Genomic DNA, 27,322 nt, shown 5'->3' with positions numbered 1-27,322 from the left:
ATTTATATAAATAAAATAATGTATTCTAAAATTAAAATGATTATTCTTCAGATAAAAAGCAAATCAGTTTAGAATCAGTTTGAAAAAAAAAAACATTATAAGCTATTAAACAACGGTTTGATGAACATTGGTGGAGAATGAATGATTGATCAAGATTATGTTAACAAATCTGTATAATTTGATGCAACGTACAACGATAAACTTCAGCTATCAGACATACAATTATATTTCGTTGAATATTGTAGCGAAAGTAATGTTTTACATATTTCTTATACATCTCAATCATAATAATCGAGATTCTACTGTACCAGATAAATTGTCTTTTAAAACAAATTCTCACTCGTTGATTCGTAAAAAAAGTTACCTTGCATACTTGGGGAACCAATTTGTAATTTACAATCACAGCTGCTACAGAAGAAAAACTGTACACTGACATTTCTCGCGTGTAGTCTAAAAAAATGTACAATTTATAACAACGCTCATATGTTCGAGCAAACTTCAAGAGAATAGAAGAAAAGAGATTTGTCTTTCACATTCTTGAACAGATTTATCTCTTTCCTTCGGTAAAAAAAACACTTGATTTGTTGTGACTCATTCGTCGAGGTCTACATCCTAATCCACAGATCTTTAACAACCTTTCTCTTTTCGCTATACCTCGACCTGTCTTCCAAAATATGGAATGTTTTTTGTTTCTTTATGGTACATGGACAACGTGAAAATAGTATTCTGCGAAAAAAATCGTATTTACAAGACTTACAAATCACACCTAAGATGACACGAACTCTTCGTTCATTGCACTCCAATCTCAACATAGATATAAGAAACGACTCCGATTTCAGCATATATTTAATTTACTCCCCATATTTTAATATTTATTCAATTTTTGTCCCGTTTTTTGATATTTAGAATAAACAGTTAAAACTACAGTGAGATAGAAGTACAACATGTACGAGAGCATCCTTATATAAAAAGCAGTGTCGTAGTTAGATGCACTTTCTGCATTCGATCTTTCTTATTTAACAATTTACAAGACATATGTATCTGTAAAATTTATGTTAATATATTATTATCATAGGATTTTTACAAAACTTATGTAAATACAGAATGTATTAAGTGATTTCATGTTGCTTTTCCAACTTCACACATAAAACATTTTAGTTACACTTGTTTTGAATACCTGATCAAAGAGGATATGTTAACCGCATATTTGAAATTCTTATTTCTTTTTGAAATCTTACACCATACAACATATTTAAAAGAAATTTTAAAGATATTCAGTCTTATCCTTTGTAAATATTCGTCTTCGTTAAAATTCGATAAAATTTCTGTCCTTAAAACATAAGGAATCACGAAGATAAAAGATTGAAAATTTATTCTATTTTACCTTTTTTTATCCTAGAAACCATCCAATTTAAAAAATATAATTTACCTTTTAAAATTAACATCAACTAAATTATAACCTAAACTTGAATCAATTGATTACATACTAATAAATTTAATATTTTTAAAACATAACGAATTAATAACGTTACAGCTGGAGTGAGAAAAAAATAAGATTTATCGAAATGAAACGAATAACAACTTTAATAAACTCATGAATTAATTCAGAACAACCATCGTAATGAAATTTAAAAAGATTTCTATTAAAATAATTGAGATTCTCTTGTTATTCTTCTTATTACTATCTAAAATCTCTAACTACGTCACTGCATATAAGAGCTAAACTATCTAACACTCGGACTTGTCCTCTTCAACTAGTTGTTGCGTGTCTTTCCCAGAGTCGATAGGCGTAGGGTCGAGTTCCCTCCTTTTCAAGTGTAACTGCGGTGGTTCTTTGTGTTGGATACTGGATGGTTTCATCTCAGCCGGCAATTCATACATATTACTCGCACCAGTGCCATTAGTGGCACCAGTTTCTGTGTTTACTGCGTCATACATAGGATTACTGAAGTCCCTGTTTTTGTTGCTTACATCACCGAGGTTATATTCTACGTCCAAAGGTTCCTTTGGAACAAACAATTTCATTAAATCTATGTTAAACACACGTATATTAGAAAACGTTAAGAAAACTTTTACATACCATTCTTTCATGAGCCGGTACACCAAACTCAACGTTACTACCTTGCCTGAAAGACACACTCTGAGCACCAGTTAAGCTGCCAAGACCACCAGGTTTTCCACTGAAATAATTTTTTGAAGTTAGAGCAGCTGCTGTAATAATCATTGAAAAAGCAAAACTCTTTATTGATACTTACAATGGTCGTTTCTTAAGCACCATAATAACAGCAGCAGCTCCTAAGAGAACCAGTAGAGAGATAACGATAGGGATAACAATTGCAGCAGTGGTATTGCCAGGTCTAGAGGCTACCAAAACCATTTCGCAAAACTCTCCATGGAAATAATCCGGACAAGCACATTGCAATTTATTGTCCTCTACTTCTTGACAAAGTCCACCATTCCTACAAGGACAAATTCTTGGCGCAGGCAACGGTCTTTCATTTGTTGCATCGCAATGTCGCTCGTTTGAGCGTACAGAGTCTCTTTGCTGAAGCGGGCCGATACTATCTGAACAGAGGCATCGATTTCCGCCAGGAATGGGAACGCAAAGATGCGTACATTGGTCCTCATGGCAAAGGTTTCTCAAGGAAGTATTATATCTCAATTGATGATATACTTTAACACCTCCAGGGAAAGGTATGTTATTGACAATGGTCTGGGGTACACCTCTGCCAAATTTGTCTTGCTTGATCAATTCACCAGACCGCCGAGTCATCCAATAAAGGTTACTTTCAAAGACGTCCAAAGATACTGGGTGTTTCAAATTTTCACTCTTTAGAATAACCTTCCTATTTGAACCATCCTATAGAAAAATGAAATATATAAGGGTAAAAATGTGTATGTAAATTTAAAGAATTATACACTGAACTAGTAGTAGTAGTGTAGTTCTTTATATGTATGTTTTTTTACCTGTTCAATAGATTCAATAGTATTAAGCTTGCTGTCAGCCCAGAAGAGAACATGATTCATTGAATAATCAATGGCAAGTGCAATAGGATGTCCAATTCGATCTGTGACTAATTGCTTTCTTCTATCACCATCCATCCAAGCAATTTCAATCTTAGGCTGACTGCCAGCATCTGCCCAAATAGCATGACCAAGCTCTGGATCCAACACAATCGAAGTTGGAAGTTCTAGGCCTACCGTGATCAGACTTCGACGGTACCTGCCGTCAGATTTTGAAACCATTACTCGACCAAACGGTGCTGCTCCTGAGGAATCAATTTCGGTCCAATAAAGATTTCCAGAGATCCAATCGACTGCTAAACTTGTGGGTGCTGAATCACCTATAAACAAAGTTAATCATTTGTATAAACTTTATTTTTATGTGATTGTTTTTACGACTACTTAATTCTTTGTCTAGGCATAAATTAGATTTCTTCACTTTATCAAAAGTGAATGTCTTTATGATAATAACACTATTTTTCTCAGAATATCCTACATTTAATTGCAAAGAATTAATAAAGAATTGCAAGATAACACTATATTTTGGCAAATAAAATTACTTTTTATGTTCAAGTCCTGCGCATATCCAATCTTTACTTGTCCACCCTTAGCATTAACCATGTATGACCTTTTAATAGACTTGTCATAGCTGTCGATCCAAAACACATATTCAGCTCTAGGGTCGAAATCTACAGCCTGTATCCTGTTCTCATTTGCAATAACTTCAATCTCGTCTTTTTTATGTAATTCATAAGCTCTGATTTCTGGTCCATTAGCAAACAAAATCATAGTTTCAGTGTCAAGAGCTCTGCATACGCCACTGCGACTGTCAAGCTCAAAGCCTCGCTCACATGAGCATGCGTAAGTACCATTTAGATTGGTACATATATGAGAACACTGATGTTGTCCAGTCGAGCATTCATCAATGTCCTCGCAATGCTTTCTATTCTCTTGTGAGATTATATACCCTGGATAACAAGCACATATATAGCCACCATCTGTAATATTGTGACAGTAGTGGGCACAGCCGCCTTTATTGCTAGCCAAACAGGGTTTATTATGATCTGTAAACCAAGCATATTATTATATAATAAATGTCAATTATATTTTATATTACTTGATATTTAATTACATTGATAATATTGAAACTTACGACAGCCAAGTTCATCAGAGGAGTCATCACAGTCATCTGCGAAGTCGCAAAGTTTTGTTCGTTCAACGCATTTCTGATTCGCACAAGTATATTCAGTTATAGGATCACAAGCATGAACCCTGGATGCGCACATGGTCATATTATTTTCGTCAGATCCGTCACCACAATTGTCAGTACCGTCGCATAACTGATATTTGGCAATACATTTGTGATTGGCGCATTGGAACCTCTTTGTTGTGTCGCATTTAAAGTTAGCTAGAGGATATAATTAGATGAAATACAGATATCTTATTACTCTTATAGAAAAAGTGAAAACAACGACCTACCACAGATGTTTGGATTCTCATCCGAGCCATCGCCACAATCATCGCTACCATCGCATATATCCGTGAGGTATACACAAAGATTATTATCACATTGGAATCTTGACTGTGGACAGTACCTTCCACCTGGATATCTAGGTGGGCATCCTTTTTCGTCACTCATATCCCTACAATCTCTTGTTCCATCACATCTCAGATACGCCGATATACAGTGTCCACTATCGCATTGGAAAGTATCATTCTACAATGGACAAATGTTCATCTTTAAACAGGTTCAACACTATTAAATAGAAGACTATTACTACTGCTCTATTATTACCGTAACTAAAGACCTACCATGCAAACGAATTTCTGGCAATTAGTCTCATCGCTGTTATCACCGCAATCATCTTCACTATCGCACCTCCACCTTGAGGATATACACTTGCCATTATTACAGCGGAATTCTGATTCAGAACACTCTCTATAGCGATCTTTGCACATAGCCTCGGCTTCATCGCTGCTGTCGCCACAATCGTCAGCAAAATCGCAGAGCCATTGTTTGGGTATACATCTGTTATTGGCGCATTTGAAATCTACTTTAGGGTCACATTTGGGACAGTTTTCAGGAAGTTCATCAGAACCATCGCGACAATCATCTTTTCCGTCGCAAAACAGCCATTTCGGAATACAGCGATAATTGGCATGACCTGGACAACGTTGCCAACCAGTTGTACAGTTCTTTTGGCGACACATGTAAGCTGGTTCGTCACTATCGTCGCCACAATCATTGTCTGAATCACACACCCATACTTTCTGGATACATCTACCATTTTTGCAGGAAAATTCCGTGTTGGGATCACACGGTCGATTATCTATAATAATAATATAAATCTACATTGTTTTGACAATGATTTAGAGATAGTATAAAAATACTATAAAATATACTTACGGCAAATGGCAGGGTCTTCATCGCTACCATCTTTGCAGTCAGCATCTCCATCGCATTTCCAAGATTCGTGAATGCAGCGGCCATTCGATTTGCATTTAAATTCTAGTTCCCCACATTCTAGAGCACAATGGGCTTCGTCACTCTTGTCACCACAATCATCAGCACCATCACAAACTGCCACGCTTGGTCTACAATTTCCGTTTGCACACTGGAATACACTTGGTCGACAAACACGTGTTGGACAACTAGTTGGTTCATCTGAACCATCCTTGCAGTCTTTTTCACCATCACACCTTTGAAAAATAAGATTTAAATTACATCAACCATAATTACTATAATATATGTATTTTATATATAATTTCAGGAATAAGGATAAACAGTAACAGTTATTAATTTCTATTGTATTTGTATTAATTAAGTAATTGAAAGGTTCTGTCATTATTGACTGGCTAACAATAAAAAAAAACACCTTAATATCAGTACTAAACTGTTATTGCTACTGTTTATAAATTCACCAATTTTTTTTATACAGTAGAATTGTAAGACTAACACTATATTTGATACTTACTTCCAATACCAAGGTATGCATTTCTCATCAGGAGGCCCACAATGATGTTGTCCAGCAGTGCAGTTAGCTCTGCAGGTTTTTCCATCCTTATCCAATATAAATTGGTTGGGACATTTGCACTTGTAAGATGTAACACCAGGCTGACCGTATCCCTCTAGCAGATAAGAACTAGCAGGTGGCGCAATTAAACAGAGATGCGAACAACCACCATTATTTTCCATACAAGGATTGTTGTAAGGTAATTGTCGTAAAGGATGATAAACATGAATGTCATATGACCTATGGGTAGTATTACGAAGTACTCTTATATTATTTCCAGAGAACTTTTCAGCCCTACTGATGGCTTTCAGATTCCAATCAGTCCAAAAAATAAAATCATCAAACACTGTGAGAGCAAACACATGCGGTACAGCGGCTCCAGTAAGAACATTTCGCCTGTTATGACCTTCCAAATCAGCAAAAGCTATATAATCAAGATGGGCATCGGCCCAGAATATTCTGTCGGTGAAATAGTCGATAGTTAAGGCGTTTGGCCAAGCGATATCATCTTCCCAGGTGAGGATTCTTGTGAAATTACTGCCATCCATACCCATTTTTCCTATGTAAGCCTACAAATTAAAATAATCACTTTGATAAAACTAATATTTCATGTTACGTAAATGAATTGAAAACAAGTGTAATTATTCTAGCTAAAATGTCTGAATAGAATAATATTTTCTATAAGTCTATTGAACTTTTATTTGGTTACCTGAAGGTGCCAAGAAGTGAAATACAAGTATCCTGTTCCAGGATGTACAACAATGGCCCTGGGATCTGCTATACCAGTTAGTAAAGTCTTCCTGTTAGTTCCATTAAGTTCAGCGACATCCAAGTGTTTCGCATGCCGGTCCAACCAGTACAGTTTCCGACCTACCCAATCAACAGCAATTCCTTCTAAACCAAGACTATCATGTCTAATAATTGCTTCTCTTTCACCTCCTGCAACTGGTGCCCTGAAAGAGATTTTATATAAAATTTTTCCATCTGTCATATTAGTAACTTAATTTTTAATAATTCTGTCGTTTTTAGAATATACCCACTTTGAACTATAAAAATTTACCTGAATATAGTTTTAGCAGTAACGTCGCAGAAGTACAGCATCTGTTCTTCATAATCAGCATCCAGAGCGACTACGTTGATGAGATCTTGGTGCATCAGACTATAGTTAGTACCATCTATAGACATGTTTCTAACATAATACTTGTTGGTGAAAATAATCCAGGGCTTGATATTGTCTTTCCTTTTGCAAGTGTGTTCATCAGCTGCGCGTTCATACCAAAATTCTTTGCATTTGCAATAGTAACTCCCAGGTGTGTTTTCGCACAGCTGGCTGCACACCTGAGGTGTCTCCATACACTCATCTATGTCTTCGCAGGCTTTACCATCATCCAGAAGCTTGTATCCTGGATTACACTCACAATAATAACTCGTAGGTGTATCAACACATCTGTGCCCACACTGATTCATCTCTGGTCTAGCACATTCATCCACATTACAATGAGCAGGTTCGTCACTTTCATCTGCACAATCAGGTTCCTTATTGCAAACCAAACGTTGATCAATACAATTCCCATTGGCACACATAAACTCTCCAGGATTAGGACAAGTCATATTCTTCACTTTTAGAGCTGTTAGTACAGAAAATATTGCCTTATAAATCTAACATAAGTAATTAACATATATATTCATTAGTAGTGTACTACTTACGACATCCATTTTCATCTGAATGATCTCCGCAGTCATCTTGACCATCGCAGCGGAATTGCTTCCTAATACATTTAAAGTTGTGGCAGGTGAACTCTTGATTGGTACATGGCTTATACCTAGAATTACAGAACTTCCCTTCATCACTGCCATCACCACAGTCGTTATCATGATCGCACAGCCAATTCTGATTCAAACAGCGTCCATTATCACAGGTAAATTGATTCTCAGCGCACGGTGTTGGAGTAGGACAATGATGCAATGTCACATTCTCATCAGCACCGTCTACACAGTCTGGGTCTCCATCACACAACCACTTCTTAGGAATACACTGTGCCCTGTTCCACATTTTATTCGCTGTACAAGTAAATTCAGTCTCCTCGTCACATTTCCTGTCGTTACACTGATGTCGTTCATCTTCATCAGAATTATCCAAACAATCATTGTCCCCATCACAAATATAGATTCTGGGAATACAGTTGCCATTGTCACAAGTGAATAAATCACCGAAGCAAGTTCTGCCTTCTGACTGACAATACCCTGGAGGCTCATCGCTAGCATCTAGACAATCATCATCGCCATCACAATACCATGTAGCAGGAATACATCTATGGTTGGGACATCTGAAGCTGTTTTGTGGACAAGTTCTTTGGGCGCAGTGCAGTGTATTTTCATCGCTATTATCTCCACAATCATTATCACCATCACAGAGCCAGTAAGGTTCCACACAGATATTAGTTTTTTCGCATTTAAGATAGTTAGGAGGGCAGGTGGTGTTTCTGGGACAGCGTTCATGCGTTTCATCAGAAGTAACATTATCTTTGCAATCATTGACACCGTTGCAGACCTGAGACTGAGGAATACAACGATAATTGGCACAAGTAAATTCGCCTGGAGCACAAGGAGGGTACACACAACCTTCTTCGTCGCTTCCATCGCGACAATCATTTTCATGATCACATTTCCAAGTCTTGAAAATACACCTGCCATTGTTGCACCTAAATTCATAGGGGCTGCATGAGTGATAAGAGCAGTAATTAGTGTCTTCATCAGAACCATCGCCACAATCATCATCACCATCACAAGCCCACATCCTAGAAATACAGCGACCATTTCTGCAGGCGAACTTGCTAGAATCGCACGTTACATTCTTAGGGACACACATCCTGTCCTCATTTACTAGTCTGCTGTTGTCGTCACATTTGCATTCCACTGACCCATTTACGCCAGGATGGCAAGACTGATCACAACCACCATTTGATATATTGCATGGATTCACTTTACATTGCTGTCTAGCTGCTGAATAAATATGTAAATCTCTCGGTGAGTCCTCGAGTCGTTTGACCAATTCCACTTTATTCGCTCCAGTATGTTTTTCCGCGCGATAAACACCTCTCAGCTGAAGATCCGTCCAATAAATATGTTCTCTAAATACAGTTATAGCAAAAGGATATATTGTTGCACTGACGAGGATCTGACGATTTTTTCCGTCTAATTCAGAACGTTCGATTTTTTCACGCACTGCATCTGTCCAATATAACATGCGATCTTCGTAGTCAATAGCTAGGCCACTTGGTTGAGAAAGGTCTTTATCAATGATGGCCTTCTTCAAAGAACCTGCCATGGTCGTTCTAAAGATCTTTCCAGATGTACCAAAACGTCCCCAATCAGTAAAGTAGAGAGAACCATTACAAGGATCCACAACAATTGCTCTGGGTCTGTCAACTCTAGCAATCATCACAAGATTCGAACCATCAAGATCCATAGCATAAATGCTGTTATTGGAGGAATCTGTCCAGTAAACCTTTTTCTGTGTCCAGTCGTAAGAGATCCCTTCAGGATTGATTCCTTTACTAATAAGTGTATGAATTTCAGATGAGGACGGATTTTCCGCCTGCATCCAAGCGATTTTAGCCCAAGGTCTTATCTGCGTGAACAGTAACTTCTTATCCTGATAATCAAAGTCTACACCGACTACGTTAGTCACATTTCCGACCGAAGCAAAGGGAACGCTAGTATTCTGTGGATCTAAGCCAATGGCTCTAATTTCTGTTCTTGTTGCGAACACTAAATACTCATCCATAGTTTCGCAGCTTTTACCGTCTGCTGCTAATTTACCAACCGCGCAGTCACATCTAAACTCGGTTGAACTGTCTTTAGGCATTGCAAAACAAAGTTGTTTACAACCCGCATTTCCATTCTCAGAGCAAGGATTCGTAGGGTCTGGAGGCTGACTGTTCTGATCAAACATGACAATATCTCTCAGTTTTGGTAAATTAGACCTAACAATAGTCGGCAAACTGATGTTTCCACGCTTACTGGATTTAAACACTGTTGCCAAGTTCCTGTCAACCCAGTAAACATCATTACCATAAATTGCAACACCCATAGGATTGGGTAGATTACGTCTGATGATTTCCCGTACACCTGTCAAAGAAACCTTCTGTATGGTATCTTGTTTAGAATCTACCCAGTAAACATCATGAGTTGCGAGGTCGATAGTTATATCTCGTGGGGTACTAATGCCAGAGGTAACTATTGGCACCCAGTTGCTTCCATCCAAGTGAGCTTTGCCTAGTCTTGGATATTGTCCATAGTCTATCCAGTAGAGGTACCGTTTGATAGGATTTACAGCCAGTTCTCGAGGTGAATCTGTTGTCTTTTTTACGAGAACCTTTCTATTACTACCATCAAGCTTGCACACCTCCACATAATTGTCATGAGGAAATACATTAGTGAAGTACAGATTGCCAGCTACCCAGTCGATAGCTAAGCCTCTGATACCATTAGAACCTATGCCTTGCTTTACAATATGTTGCAATTCAGTGCCATTGGGCCTAATGCGGAAGATTCCATTCCACAGTCCCCGATTAAATTCTACCCAATAAATCCAGTTGCCTGCATAGTAAACATCAACATGAAGAATATGATGCCCTACACCGGTGATAGGTACCATTGCTTCTTTTGCATCTATCAAGCTATAACCTCTGACTACGTCCAATTGAGTAACCACAGCAAAACTTTTAAAGGGTTCACAGGATGTTTCACTCACTTTACGATACTCCATACCGCATGCACATACTCGAGTTCCTCCTGAAGATGGGAGGCAGATCTGCTCACATCCGCCATTATTTACATAGCATGGATGATCTCCAGTAACTCGTTTTTTATAAATAGTGAGTGTCTTCAACTCAGAATCATTATCGATAATCGTAGTAGGGTTGTTTCCATCAGGTAAATCTACTCTTTCTATTTTATCATATCGTGGATCCAAGAGATAGAGTTTAGATTCGTGGACAGCGAGTGCTTTAGGTAAAGCTATATTCTCGGAAACGATTCTTCTCAGATTTCGTCCATCTGTAGAGATAGACATGATAAGAGCAGGGTACAATGAACTAAAATAGATCGTCTTAGTAGGAATATCGATCGTTATTGCTTCTGGTCTTTCCACATTGTCTATTAATATAATAGGATTAGTACCGTCCATATTGACCCTTCCAATTTTCATAGGTATACCAAAGCTACCTTCATCAACCCAGAATATATGCCCCTCTAATGGATCGACACACATAGCTTTTGGCTTAGCTACAGACGTTTTGTTGCCATCATTTGCAAGTACGATCGTTCGGTATCTGATCTTTCCATCAACTTTTATAGCTTCGATGTTAGAGGCATATTTGTTACCAATGAACATGTTCCTTCCCAACCAGTCAAACGCCATTGCAGACGGTGACCCAACAATTCCACTTTCACCGGATGGATTAGGAAATTCTGTTCGGTTTCCACCATTGTAAGGAGTTGTATAAATTGTACCATTCTCATCGTCATCGTCTTTAGTTTGCAACCAATAGATCATTCGATCCCTTCTGTCATAGTCAATGAACCTGCCGCCCTCAATACCTACAACTGGTGTTATGTAGCCTGTCTTACTGCTACCTGGCGTTAGAGAAACGTCTACAATTTGAGAACCTCGTTGTACCAACAAATATGGCGTGTCTTGTTCCAAACATGATTCATTATGAATCAGCCAGAATCCTACCTGACACTTGCATCTGTAACCTTTAGGTTTTGTAGGAGATAACAAACAAAGATGAGCACAGGTAGCGTTTGCACATGGATTTGGAGTGATCGGTTGTAGTACTGGATGATGTACGTGGATAGACAAAGGCTGAGATATCAAGTGAGACACAACTGTTTGATTTGCACCATAAAACTTGTGAGCTGAAAGTACTCTATTCAACTGCCTGTCTGTCCAATACATCGTATCCTCAAACAATGTCAAGGAATGAGGATGCAGTAAATAATGAGAGCTGGCTAGCACTTGAATCCTCTTACTTCCATCGTAGAGACAAGTATCAATGAAATCCAACTTACTATCGGCAAAGTATATTCTCTTATTAGCAATATCCAAAGCAAGACCATTTGGCCAATAGATCTTGGTACTGATAATAGTTGATCTATTGGTACCATCCATGCCAATTCTTTCAATTCGAGGATTCTCGCCCCAATCAGTCCAAAACAGCCACCTTGCTCCGGGACTAGGATCTAGACACATACCTCTGGGTTGCGTGATGTTTTCTTTTACCAATATCATTCTGTTAGCACCAGTTTCCTTGGCTACTTCGATAGTATTTAATTTCGAATCTAACCAATATAAATTCTGACCGATCCAATCATACGCAAGACCTTCTACTAGGTCCAACCCAGTAGATATTACGTCTACCGGATCTGTGCCTCTATCCAATCTCGATATCTTCTTTAATTTCATATCTGACCAAAAGATAGTACCCGTGTGCATATTACTGGCAGTCGCGACAACATTCTCTACGTTAATGGGTACTCTCTCTAGTGCCTGATCTTGCAAATCTGCCACTAAAATCGTATGCCTGTTTGATATTATTAAAAATGCAGCACTGTGGTTAAAAGCTTTACATGTGTGTTTGTCTTTTTCCAAAGTATATCCATCGACACAGTTACAGTAATAACTGCCTTTAATGTTCGTACAAATCTGCGAACAACGTCCAGGTGGATCACATTCGTTAATATCTTGACAAGCGTATCCATACTTTCCAAGCTCTTCACCAGGAGGGCACGTACACTGTTTACCCATAGGTGTTTGAATGCATCCATTACTACAGTAGCCTCCTCGATATTTACACTCTTCAAAATCACATCCTGGACCCTCATCAGCTCCGTTAGGACAGTCAAATTTCCCATCGCAAACGCTAGTTAAATTAACACAGCGATCCGTGACATTTGGACATTTCCATTGCTGAGAGTCACATTTAAATTCAGGAGATGTACAGGCATGCAATTCTGTATCTTCATCAGAACCATCGCCACAGTCATCTTTTCCATCACAGATGTATGCCTTGAATACACACTTCTCGTTTTGACACTTGAAGAATCCCGGCTGACACCCAACTTCTCCGCAGGAAGCTGGTTCATCAGATTTGTCTGGACAATCTGGAGTTCCATCACAGTACCAACTCCTTGGAATACATATAGCTGAACTGACACACTGAAATTGCTTTTCGAGGTTACACTGATCAGGTGCCAAAGAGGGACAGCCCACTTCGTCGCTACCATCATTGCAGTCCGAAATACCATCACACTTATATGAATCAAGAACGCACATCTTCTGATCAGCACAAGTGAATTGGGTGCTGAGACACGTGACTGGGGGACAATCCATTTCATCCTGTTGATCGAAGCAATCGTTATCGCCATCGCAAACCCAAGACTGAGGAATACAGTGTCCTGATCGTGGACAAGTAAATTGGAAATATGAACAGGTTTTAGCCACACAAAATTCACCCTCGTCAGAGCTATCTCCACAGTCATTTTCTGAATCACACTTCCATGTGTTTGGTATACACTTGTTATTTGCACAGGTGAATTGGTTAGCACTACAGGTTATGTTTGGACAACCCGCCTCATCACTATAATCCCCACAATCGTTTTCTGAATCGCAACGGAAGGTCATAGGAACGCATCTACCTGATTTACACTGGAACTCATTGGGTCCGCAAGTTGGTTTCGTACAATTTTGTTCGTCACTGTTATCCAAACAATCGTTTTCACCATCACAGACCCAAGTATGAGAAACACATCTCTGATTGGCGCAAGTGAAATCCCATATGTTAGGACAGGCATCCATATGCGGTTCAGCTTCTGGATCATGCGTACAGGTCCTACCATTTGATTCAATTCGTTCGCCGTAAGGACAACCACAGACCCTGGTTAATAAAGAAGTTCCGTATCTATTGGTACTATTTTGCGGAATGGCGAAACATAGTTTTTCGCAACCACCATTATTAATTGAACAAGGATGATCTGGAAGAGATGTCTGAATATCACGACTAAAAACTTTCACTCCATATAGCCTATTTGTAGCAGGTTCTCGCACTAGAATTGCCTCTTGTTCACCAGTCTCTTTATGAAGTCGAATGATAGCATCTAATCGCCAATCAGTAATATACATCCATTCTTCATGAATAGTCATAGAGAAAGGATGTCTAATGAGTCTTGAATTAACTGTTCGGACATCCGTGCCATTCAAATTTGAATGCTGAACGTGATCTAAAAGAGCATCGCACCAGTACAATCTATCTTTTGCAAAATCGATAGCCAACCCATTGGGCCAACCAAGTGTCAAATTCCTGAAGACCACGAGGTTGGAACCATCTGTGTAGACTCTGCTAATATTTGCTGGTCGATCCCATTCTGAGAAAAAGATGTAGCCGTGATTGGGATGGATAACGATCGCCCTAGGTCGTTTTAAGTTCTTCAGTAGCGTTCTTCGGTAAGTTACATTTTGAGTACTTAAGACATTTAGCGTTCCCTTACGCGAGTCTATGTAGTAAAGATTCTTTGCGGCCCAATCAACTGCAAGACCTTCGACTCCTTCATTCTGACTAGCTAAAACGATTTCCCTACCAGTTCCATTCTGATGAATCCTATAAATCACGTCTTGCAAAACATCGCTGTAATAAATGTACTGGTCATGGGCATCATAATCTAACCCAACGAACCGAGCTCTCCTTGAAACTACAGGCAAAATAGCATCACTAAAGCCTTCCATAACAGGATCCAAGACCCTGCCTTTGATGAATCTTTGTTGCGAGTACATCAAAAACTCTTGTACCAAATTGCAGTTTCTCTGATCACTGGAGAGCCTCCATCCTATGTCACAAGCACATCGATAACCTAATCTGTTTTCTTGATCGCTGGCCGCAGTGACAATACACATGTGTTGACAGCCACCATTATTATTCCCGCAAGGGTTTGAGACTTTTGGTTGAGTTAACGGATGCAGCGCTTTAATTGCCTTCGCATCTCTCATTTTGTACACTGTCTGCAAAGAATAGTCACCAAGGGTCTTATCCATACTCATAATAGCTTGCTTCGTACTATCTGTCCAGTAAATTTTGTTCTCAAATAATGTAAGTCTTATTGGAGCTGGAGTGTGCGATCCTCTGAGTACCATGACTCTGTTTCTTCCCTGATAGTCTGCAGTTTCGATATAATCTAACTGGGAATCACACCAGAAAATTCTTCGAGCGATCACATCCACAGCCACGCCAGAGACTTTATAGGCTGCTTCAGAAACAACTGGGAAAGCCGAAGTACCATCCATATTAGCTCGTAAAACTTGTTTGCTATCCGCTACGAACATCAAACCCACTGTAGGGTCCAATCCAATGTCTGCTGGATTGGTTAAATTCGAACCCAAAGCAATGCCATGGTATCTGCCATCCAACTCAAACACATCAATCTTTTGGACAACCGAGTCCACCACGTACAATTTCTCTCCTATCCAATCTACAGCAATTGCGACTGGTCCCCATGAACTTGCTAAATATATATCCATGTTCGAATTCGCGTATTCGCCATTTAATGGTCTCGAACATACTTTTTTGGTCTTGACGTCACTCCAAAAGAGGACATTTCTAGAATAAAGGTAGTCCACCCCACTAGCACCAGTCGTATTAGTGACAACAGTCCGATCTTCACCAGTTGGAGACATTCTCCAAATAGCACGTTCTTGAGCAACTAAAAGTTCCAGTCCGACACCGTCGTGTGATAAAGCTCGACATTTATTGCGTCCCTGAAGCACGAAACCTGGGGCACAGCTGCAGATGTAAGAGCCAACTGTATTTTTACACAATTGCTCACAGAAACCCCACTCTGAACATTCATCACGGTCTGTTGGAAAAATTTCATCAATTTGCATTGATTAGTCATGGTCAACGAGAACATATTGGTTTATTTTAAAGACAAAGATAGCTCGTTAAGAAAAGCTTAAACATACCTACGCAGGTTCTTGAATCATTGGCGAGAACTCTGCCTTCCTGGCAGTAACAAGTTCCTCCCATGGGAGATGCTTGACACTTGTATTGGCATCCTAAAGTATCGCACTTACTCGACGCTATGGATAGTAAAAGAATTACTTAATTTTATATAATTATACAAAAAGATATAAGATATGATTAAAAAATATTTATGAATCTATTCAGAGTTGGAACTCGGAATTTACAAGGAATGAATTAAATTTCTATATACATTCACCAACATACCTTTTCCAACGATCCACTTAAGCATAAAAAAATAGAAAACCATAAATATGTAATTCTAAGGATAAATTTTTAACTTTACACGCAATTTTTTAAACTATACTTTCATAATTGTACACATAATTATTTGTTAATTTTTTCTTACGCTTAAGTTTGAAAACCTAAGTTTTTAAAATATTATACCGATAAAAGTCAGCAAATGTTCCAGATTAATTACAGCACAATTTGTGGTTAGAAATTTAGATAAAAATAATACTCACAACAAGCAGCTTCTTCATCTGCACCATCTTCACAGTCAGGCTTTCCATCACATAACTGAGAACGATCGATGCAATGAGGTTTGCCGTCGGTTGCTCCCTTCGGACACATGAATTTGTTTCCAGGACACACTGTTACTGTGCAAGACTTCTCATCTGATCCATCCTGGCAATCCTTGTAACCGTCGCAATGATACGATTTTGGTATACAGAGTGCGTTTGCACATCTGAATTGGTTGATTGTACATGGCTGGAAATCTGAAAATCCGTAACTTAAATCGTGGCATTTTCTTTACCCTGCAAAGATAATATAAATCCACAAAGATAGTAGTAAATCTTAATTTATACAGATTACAAATGTAGTCAACTAAATATCGTTAACAACAATTATATTTTTTCAATTAAAATCATTTTTTGTAATGTTCGAAGTAGAAAAAAAGAATGATTCGATTAAACATTAAACTAATTAACGAATTTGAATCAGTGAGCTGAAGAACAGTACAAGACTAAACATCACATTTTGGGATATTTGATCTCAATATGTACTTCTGTGCATTTTACATATGTTTGGACCCCTGAGCCAGAGTATATTAAGTCCACTTGTTTTCTGTGTGACTTAACCCTCTGTCTGCAACCTTAGTCGTTTAATCTTACATATATATAGTCCTTTATAATCCAGACACCATTTTTGTTTTTGAATTTCCTCCTATCTTGTTTAAAAAATTAAGGTAGGGTAAAGATTAAGGTATTTTGAATTCTTTAAAATACAAAAACGTACAAAATAATGCAGAGACTCTGTTTACAGATGGTGTTGGTAAAAATAAGGTTGCTGACGAAGGATTAATATACTTTGACTCCGGGGTCCAGATATTATTTTGAGTTTTGAGATTATTTGATAATGACTAATTTTGAACTTGAGTAACAGAAACAACTTAGAGCTTTTTTGAAAAGTTTAGATCAAACTAACCAATTAGATCATTAAATATTAATTATTAATAGTATCTAATATACAAAAATACAGAAATTAAACATACTGCAATTTTCTTCGTCGCTGTTGTCCCCGCAATCGTCCTTATAGTTGCATCTGGCTGATTGTTCAATACAATGTTGTGTAGAATTACACCTAAACTGATCTAATCGACAAGCAGGCTTTTCGTCACACTTTTCTTCATCTCGTCCATTTCGACAATCCAGATATCCATCACATTTCTTCTCTTTTGGGATGCAAAGTTCTGGTGTGGTGCCACCACACCGAAAATCGTCTGGCTGACATTTCCTATAATCTTTTTGATACTATGAATTAATAATTCTTTCCATCGATTTTATCTCCTTTTATAAAAATACATAACTATAAAGCTTTGTTCATTTATTTTTTATTTTTAAAGATAACTATAGCTCAAACAGTAGAAATGATTTAATTTATTTTAAAGTTAATGCTAGAGAATATGTTCAAAGATATTTCACTTTTAGACAACTAATTTTATTTGAATTAATAAATACTCACTACAGCCAGCTTCATCAGTTCCATCAACACAATCGACAGTTATGTCACATCGTTGATGAGGAGGTATACAGTAAGTCTTATTGAAAATATACTGGCCACAGGTGATTTGTCCAGCCTCACAGTCAGGCGGGGCTAATCGTAAAATTGAAATTGGTTAAAAAACTATTTGTTACAATTCTTTTTCTTATTCGTTACAATTCATCTCTATTACAATTGTATATTGATTTCTATATTGATTGTGTCATATTAATTTTATTGTCAGTTTTCTTCGGTCAACCTTTGTCACTATGTTATATGGGTGTAAATAAAAAAGAAAATACAGTATAAAACTAAGTAATTCGAAACTTGATTAACCCTCGGATAATAGACTGTTTGGCAACGACGCGAGTTATTACACTACTGATGAATTGTTACGTAGGATTACGCGAATTGAAAACGTAGAATACTTGAAAAATGAATAAATTTTCAAAAAAATAAATAATTGTCTTTATTTATTGTTTATGTTTGAGCAATAAGATACAAAAAGAAAAATAATAGATTAGAATGAAAAAAATAGAGAAATAAGATACACACTGAGCGAAGGAATGCAATAGGTACTATGCAGAATTAAAAATTATCTAAGAAGTGAATAAAAAGTGACCCAACATTGGTCACCTGAAGATTAAAAAATATAATAAAAATACCGAATATAATAGGAACTGTAAGCTACTTATAATACTTCATTTTAAAATATTGGTCCTTCCAGTCAACTCAGTCATTTAATATAATAATTGTTGATATAAGATCTATGCATCTGATCATAATGATTACCTCAGCTAATGGCAGCGATTCTATTACTGTTACATCTGTATTTCGAATCAATGTTACAAGTTCGTATAAAATTTATACAGATAGCAGTGTCTTTCTTATTTATACATACTTATAAAATATACTATTTAAAAAACTTGAACCGAAAAAAGTACTACAACAAGAACACAACTATGAAATTTGTTATTTTTGAGTTATCAGTACAAAAACACCAATTTTTTTATTGAATGTTTATATTATTTCGTTTTTTGCAAAATAATGATTATTTAGCTATTTTATTGTTTCAGTAAATATGCCATGTAAAAATAGCCTTTGTAGTATATATCGCTTCAGTTGACTAATTATTAATTATTGAAGTAATTATTGGCAATATTTTTACACAAAATACTTTCCATTTCTCAATACAAAAATTTTATAATAAAAATGATATCGATATGTGTCAAATTAAAACGTATACTATCGCAATACGTATCGCTTATTTGCTGCAATAATGACATAACTCAAAAAATAAACATTTTTGAATTATTAATGCAGAAAAACCAGTTTCGGTATGAAATAAGATTATTGACTTTTGAGTTATGTCATTAATGCAACAAATGAGCGATATATTCGGAAAATTTCTGAAAGTGCATCTACATTAGAGGACAAATTACAGAAACAAAGTTGCAGTGTATCATGCAATTTTATTATTCTACGACCTTTCTGTGACATTTGTTCTAAAAGAATGCAGAAAATGTGACAATTGTACAACTTGTCCCTAAATACTTGCAAACACACCATAACGTGACTAAAACTAGTAAAACCAAAAGCGAGAATTTATAAAAAAATACATCACATTTATACAATTGTATTATGCAACGTGTCTTTTCTTGAAGTTTCACATTTCCAAAGAACCTCGCGTGAGTCGGAAGTACATAAAAGAGGATTCGAAACTTCCTTCCGGATTCATTCTACCGACCGTGATATTTCTATTCTTTTGTGTTGTACCCTTATCGTGAGGACACCGGAAGTATGTACCATTGCTTTACGTTTAAAGGTGGAATTTCCTATATGCTATCGCCACATGCGATCATCGCTCGTGGCTGCTGTATTTGCACTGTGATTCACAAAAAAACATCTCTGATCAACAAATGAGAACAACTCATCTGCTCTCTAGTAAGTATTTTGCGTTTGCGAATCCTTGCTAAATCATACACTGCATTCTAGAATGCTTTATGCAGAATATTCCCTTACAATTTGAAGTAAATGGGTTGTGTAATTCCAGAAATTTTGTGGTGGCCAGATATATTGTGGTGGTTCAGATATTTCAATCATTTTGTTTCACTTAATAATAACTTACTCTTAAATGAGGTCAGGGTGGTCTACCTCCTTTAGAGGCTAAATACATTTAGGTACGTAAAACATCGATATTTCAAAAATACGTACATTAAATAATACTATCTTTTAGCTACCTTTCCTGACAATTTTAATTAAAAATTCTTAATATTCATGAAGTTACAATCAGTCGAAAACTGAGTCAAGCGTCACTTGATTAACTTTTTTCTTAAATTAAAACAAGTATTCACTGAGAATTTAGCAACGCTGGAAGATACCTCACATGAATCAGAGGTTGAAAATCTTATGTAAACTTAAAATGATGTGTTTTCCCTATCTGATTTACACTTAAAACTTTAAACACATTTTTCTTGAAACTACGTGTTTTGAATCGGTGCCACACATATGTCTAACATCACCGAATCGATTTTGTTGAAACTTTGCACAGTAATTGTTTAGGTGATTCTCTGATTTTTTTTTTGGATTATTTTTTTGGATCAGCTAAAAACCATTGAAAAATTTTCCCAAAATAGCACTTGTACAATCAAACATTCACAGTTATTTAAAAATCAGAATCTAAAAAGGAATACATATTTTTTCATACAAAGATAAATCTTACATAAGATATTTTTGGCATCGAAAATTCCGTCTACCAAGAATCTGACGCATGAGAGAATAATAAATAAACGATGAAGAATTTTTTCACCAATTTTTCAGGAAATATACAGGAAGTTAAGATTTTCCAAATACATGTAACCATTTATTAATAAAAATGTTCTTTGTAGAATAAAAATCTTAAAAATGACACTATTATGCTCGCCTAAGTGTAGTAGCCCCTCAATCGCAAATATCGCGCGTTGCATATTTTTTTACCTTTTCTCTGTTTCTTTTATTCAAAAATGCTAAAAAAGTTTTAAAGAACATCTATAGCTTCTATTTCGGAAGACTATTCTATATAAAAATACGAACAACGTTTGCTAAAACACTTGTTTGTAAGACCACTATTTTGTAAGATATTTGAAAAAACAGTTACAAAATTATTGAGTTTTATAATCACTTTTAGCTTGGCTTCTAGAATTTTAAAGACAATTACAGAATACTTACAAAAATTGTTTATTTCCCCCTTATGAAGTTCTGAAAAGTGCTTCATAATTTCTTGTCAACTTAAGTAACAATAAACAACGTTAGCCTACCTAATTATCTAATTAATATAACATTAATTTCAAATACGACGATCGCGCATTAAAGAACGCCATCAGCGTTCTCAGGCTGCATCTAGCCGCGTTCAATAGCCGCCTCCGACAGTCTCACAATCCCATTTTAAATAAACAACAAATATTGCAAACACAGACATCGAAGAAGACTGATAATTGAAACAATTTGCACTTAAGTTTTTAATGATTTTTCTGAATATAAAACACCAAAGAAAATTAACAAAGTGTAATACTCACGGCATGATTGGAATTCATCTTCCGCGCTTTCACAGTCTTTTTGATAATTGCACACTAGAGTATTCGGTATACAGGTGCCATCTAGACATCTGAAACTATTGCTACCGCATTCACTGCCATCGGCTGTAAAAAAGAAGAAGATAATATAAGATTTACCTTTTTTCTGACCGAGTTCGTATTGAATTCAAGAGTATAGAATACATATGTATGCAGATTATTGGTAACCAAATTTATTCTAACAGTAGCCATATTTCGTCTATCAGATATACTCAAAAACTATAGTAATTTAATAGGTAGTTTAAAGAAGGGAACAAAGACTACAAATAAAAAATTGAAATGTTGCTAATAATAATATATTAAATATTAACCTTTTTAGTACCCAAAAACTAGCAGCATTTACAACTTTTTCAGTCGGCATTAAAAGATTGAAGCCTTGCCCTACTTACCAGTAGCAAAAAAGATAAAAAAGATAGCAAAAGCAGTTCCCAAGGGGCCGAGTCATAAATTTGAAAAAGGAAACAAATTCGGTAATTATTTTCTTTTTCACACTTTTATCGTGCTCTTACAGTTATTTCCTTTTTAAAACTACTGATTCAATTATATCTGAACCATATAGTTAAAATTGCAGTAGTATCGCTGATTTATTCGAATATTAATCTATCTACAAGAACCTTTTCCAGGAAATAGGTTTATCATAAATTAATTTTAACTACAAACATCCAGTTTTAGCATAAGAAGACTTCGATTAAAACCTACTGATATTAAACATTTATAAAACTAATAGAACGTTAATTGTTATCTAAAAATGGGGTATGACAGATAGGTATTACTAACTTTCATTACAAAATTTATCACATTTGGATAAGGGTGATAATAAAAATGTATTATTCGGAATCTGTTAGATTCTATGCCAACAGTTAAGAATTAATAGTGACAATAAAGACGAAGAAACCATTTATCGTAGCGAGTATTTAAAGAGGCCGTATACGGCTCGTAAACTGTAATTTGACTACCGATGGCTATTACAATACCACTAACAATAAGCTCTACGTCTATAAAGTCTATTCCAGTGCAGTTCGATTTCGTCTACTATCCTTTGAGTTTCCCACGAGTTTCAGTGTGCAAGAAAAGGAAGACTCAGATTCAACAGAACAGTACTACACCCTAACAATCGAAGGCGAAGGTGTGAAGTTCCTTCTTCCTAGTAAAGTTTCTGACAAAAATTCTACCAATCAATGCCTTCTGTTTTCTGAATACATAAAAAAGTGAAACTGATGTTTAAATTTATATTGCTTTAAAAATACTAAACTTTTTGTGTAGTAATTATGTATACAAATTCTAAAAACTGTTTACTTTTTGACGCCACGGCAGCATGCTGTCTTGCAACAGATCAAATCAAATGCAGGAACGCTCATGCCTTGGCACACCAGTAGCATGGTGGGTGACAGCACAGACAAGATTACAGAATAAATATGACAGCTTATGGATTTTCGTGTCTCATGTTCTGAAATACGTTTATCTAGCAACGAATATAATATAGGAGACACATTGTGTCTCTATCAGTGACACTGATAAAGTTAGTAAACGAAAAAATATTTCTACCTTATTGCCGAATATGGGGTGTCCTGCTAACACTCCTCCTTATATTGTTCGTGTTCCACAAGAAGTCCTGTGGAAAGCATTGTCCCAAAGTCGTTCCGCGAGACATCTTCTGAGACACGAACAATATGTATGTACATCTCTGTTAATTTGAAATAATATGAGGATATGCTATTTACAAACGATGTATCGTTGCAAAAAACTCATAAACAAAGTGGTAGCGTAGTTTCTTTATCAATCGGAGCATAGAAAGGATCCAGAGGTCAAGTATATTTTTCTAATTACCCTTAACCCTATGTAGGACACATTCCTCCCTCTTTTTCAATTGATCAGCTGATCAATTAAAATGACTGGTGACCAGTGAACCGTCACGAACACAGTAACTGGAACAATACTGACACTGAAGGATGCATGCAAGTAGCAACGAATCCAAGGACCTCTGCTAAAGCTGGCTACTGTGTCAAAAAATGTCGAATATAAATTCCTAAGGGATACAGATCACACTCGAAAACCTCGAATAGAGTGGCGGAGCCAGAGGGGAAGTAATAGTAGCGATCCCATCTTACCCCTATCTTCAAGGGCAATGACATCTAAAAATATTACATCACATTTTGAAAAATTTATTGGGTATATACTTAATGTATAAATACTCAATTTGAATTTAATTATTTAAGCAGTAGCATCCCACAGAAATATTAAATTACAAGTACAAGCTTTTAAATTGGGTAAAAGAAACTGAAAAAACTACTACTCTGGTAGTAGTATTATTCGTGTCCCATGAGAAGTCCCCTGCAAAGTATTAGTGGCAATGCTTTTCAGAAGACTCGTGGGATACATATAGTTCATAATCCGAACTATGAAAGCCTCCAATATATTCTTTCATCACTTTAATACGAGATTTTTTTACTCGGATAACATTAAGATTTGATTTATAAAAAAAGAAGTATATGTACGTTTGTAACTTTCTATTTCAAAAACATAGTAACTATTAAATGCACACGAATCATTGCAGTTATGACAAAAATATGACCCTAGAGATGTAATTCTCTTTGAATCATTCTCTTCTCTATTTTTTCCTAACTTCATTCAAGAAAGAAGTATGTATGTATGACAAGATCCAGCTGCATGGATTGCCTCGTACAGGGTGTTACAAAAACAAAGGAACTGAAGCTTTAACAGCTTACAATACACACAGAGAGGAGTAGACAATGTCTAATCAACATAAATCATAAAAGTAATCCATTCGATATTTAATCAACTTCAATTATTTAAGAGCACTCGATATTGCAAGTGAATCTTTTCGCGATATATTTAATGCAAACAGAGGAATTGGTTTAGAAGTACATTAGTCCAAGGTTGTTGACACAAGATTATTATTATCAACAAAGATTACTTCATAAACGCAAATGTAATACAAATCTTCGGTATGGTAATCGTTATTCTCGTAGTGTTAACAATGTTCGCTTATCATTCCAATATGGGAATCGTAAATATGCATTTTGTGTATGGTCTTTCCAATGCAATAGGAACATACATGTACCCTGTTTGTACGCAGCAAAATATCTCAATAGCAATATTCCATCTCTTAATCTAAAAGTTTTATCAATGCTTATTTGAATTTGGTTTTCTTTCACGTCATTGTACTTTGCTAACTCTGGGTGAGCATTATCTGTTTTTACCCCCTTCATAAGGAAAGAAGGAACATTGCATTCTGAGATAAGAAACATTGAAGATGGTGTAAGAGAATCCAGAAACGAGCATTCTAAAAATTTTAGTAGTTGTCGGTGTCAGCCATTTACACTTTTTTCGAAACTTTTATGAACAAATTCTCTACTCACATGATCTTCAACGCGTACAAGTCTTGAAACCTTCCAATCTTCCTCTATTTGAGAAGATTGTCATTTTATCCATGGTTCTTAATACTGAAAATCCGGTTTCTCGTTATACCCTTTATGACGAAGCTAGATTTAGAGGAAACGAGTCTACAATTTTTTATAATACTCATGAAGGGTTGGATGAAAACCTACACGTAATTATTGAATTAGGACATCAAGAGAAATTTTCATAGGATGTTTGAATAGAAAATATGGGAGATCGATTAGTAAAAATAAGACTAGCTTTTCTACCAAACAGAATGACCTGCACAAGTTATTGTTACTTATTAATGGATAATTTATTTGAAGTCCTAGATGATATGCCGTATCGAGATCGATTATACATGTGAACCTAGCATGACGAGGCTCTACCATATTATCTACCACATTTAAATTAAACCTTCGGAGAGAAGTACCTAGATAGGGCAGTAAGATTTAATAGAACAGCTTCTGAAAATCGCCAAATTTGATCCCTTGGATTTCTTTTCGCGGAATAACTTAAGATCTTTAGTCTACTCATTGTTAATAAATAATGTGCTAAAATTACGAGGAAAAATCCACTACAACAGATATGGACATGGTTTGTACTACGTTTACAAGAATGAAGATATCGAATGCCGATAGTAAAAACTCTTGATGCGTACATAAGCCCTTAAAGTCGGAGGTCCTATTTTTTAACACTTTTAAAGTTGTACACACCTTATACCTTAATGAAAATGAGACGAAGTAGTGCACAATTTCGCGATATTATCTGAAATAATATACATATTTGAATAAATTACTTTTACAATTAGTTTGTCTTGCGTTTCATTCAGTTTTATTCCAGATTATGATTATTTCTAATTCATTTGTTTAATCTATATTATTATTGTTAAAAAATTCCAAATAAATAAATAATCATATCACTTTTATATTAAAAACTGTCATTCTACTCTAAATTCCCAATATTTATATCTAGTTGTTTTGGGAAGAACGTTTAATTTTAAATTTTATGTGTTATGTATATTGCTTCCCACACAGAGTATGTGTACCTCGATTATTCTAATTGTCGGTTAACGTTGCAGAGCAAAACTGGTGTCAGAGAATTGAAGCATCTAGGCAACAAGGGCATAAGCCAAGAATGTAAAACGTATAAGAATTTATTAAATTAATACTATGTATGCACCATGCCAAATTGTGTAAAGCTTAAGATATTGTAGATACAAAATATCGTAAAAATTTTAGTAAAGAAGAAGAGTTTTTAAACACTGTCGCTAATTTTCATTATTTTTTAACAATTTTTGTTGAATGGTTTACAATCATTTTTTGTTACAATGTAGCTTATGTCCTTATTGCTCCGAACATTTCAATTGTTGTCAGTGAAGTCTGTGTGGGTGATTTCAATGGACCCCCTGTTTTCGTACGAGCCATCACTTCACGAATCACCACGTGCCATGTGTACTTATGAACGTTGAACTTGTCACGACTCGCTTAATTTCGTGCCAACTCATGTACCTACTTATAGCGGCTTGGATCTGGCATCCCGAATCGTGCGCCAAAATGAGCTACGAGTAATGACGAGGCCATGGCAGATCAGAGTTCGTGTGAATATGAATACTATAGTTCGTCTCTTTTACGAGCCATCCAAAATCTTGCACAGTACGAAGACGAGCGTTAAGTGATGACAAGCTAGGATAAATGGCCTAGGAGTCGACCACGTCGCGATACTTGGACACTATCCCTAATTTTATTTTATTTTAAGCTTAAATTCTAATGTGCTTAAGAAAGATTAGCAAAAAATAAAAAATAGTATCATAAAATAGTATATCTGAATAATATATTTGAATATACTATTATATACTATTATATACTATATTGAATATCCTATTGAATATACTATAAAATAGTATATCTGAATAATATATTTGAATATACTATTTTATAATTTTATGATTTTATGATAAAATATTTTATGATTTTATGATTTTATGATAAAATATTTTATGATTTTATGATAAAATAGTATATTCAAATGTACTATTCAGATATACTATTTTATGATACCATTTTTTATTTAAAGTAACTGATACTTGACTGCAATTCAATTGCATTGCATTCAAGTATCAGAGCATACATGACTAGGTTCTCCACTTACTGGATCATATGCTATCTTAAGCATTCAACTATTGGGTCATTTACCTTACACGTCGTGAGACCTCGACTTTACCTTGCGCTCATCA

General features: G+C 35.9%; 1 protein-coding gene across 1 annotated transcript in view; it reads right to left on the bottom strand.

Annotated features, from left to right (window-relative positions):
• Positions 1–1,471: 1,471 nt before the first annotated feature.
• The window catches only part of Mgl (low-density lipoprotein receptor-related protein megalin), a 61,592-nt gene continuing 35,741 nt past the window's right edge, over positions 1,472–27,322 (bottom strand). Inside the window, exons 2-19 of the mRNA XM_076376231.1 lie at positions 21,631–21,753; positions 18,059–18,190; positions 17,589–17,837; positions 16,558–16,812; positions 16,036–16,152; positions 7,725–15,929; positions 7,078–7,645; positions 6,727–6,970; positions 5,979–6,586; positions 5,411–5,703; positions 4,816–5,333; positions 4,483–4,720; positions 4,157–4,411; positions 3,564–4,067; positions 2,968–3,344; positions 2,256–2,860; positions 2,081–2,180; positions 1,472–2,004 (exon numbers count right to left, since the gene is read on the bottom strand). Coding sequence (XP_076232346.1) covers positions 1,729–2,004; positions 2,081–2,180; positions 2,256–2,860; positions 2,968–3,344; positions 3,564–4,067; positions 4,157–4,411; positions 4,483–4,720; positions 4,816–5,333; positions 5,411–5,703; positions 5,979–6,586; positions 6,727–6,970; positions 7,078–7,645; positions 7,725–15,929; positions 16,036–16,152; positions 16,558–16,812; positions 17,589–17,837; positions 18,059–18,190; positions 21,631–21,753 — 13,667 coding nt within the window. The 3' untranslated portion in view covers positions 1,472–1,728. The remainder of the gene's footprint in view (positions 2,005–2,080; positions 2,181–2,255; positions 2,861–2,967; positions 3,345–3,563; positions 4,068–4,156; positions 4,412–4,482; positions 4,721–4,815; positions 5,334–5,410; positions 5,704–5,978; positions 6,587–6,726; positions 6,971–7,077; positions 7,646–7,724; positions 15,930–16,035; positions 16,153–16,557; positions 16,813–17,588; positions 17,838–18,058; positions 18,191–21,630; positions 21,754–27,322) is intronic.

Source organism: Calliopsis andreniformis, chromosome 4, assembly GCF_051401765.1.
Source record: "Calliopsis andreniformis isolate RMS-2024a chromosome 4, iyCalAndr_principal, whole genome shotgun sequence".
Classification (NCBI taxonomy): domain Eukaryota; kingdom Metazoa; phylum Arthropoda; class Insecta; order Hymenoptera; family Andrenidae; genus Calliopsis; species Calliopsis andreniformis.
This window is presented reverse-complemented; position numbering and strand designations above follow the sequence as displayed.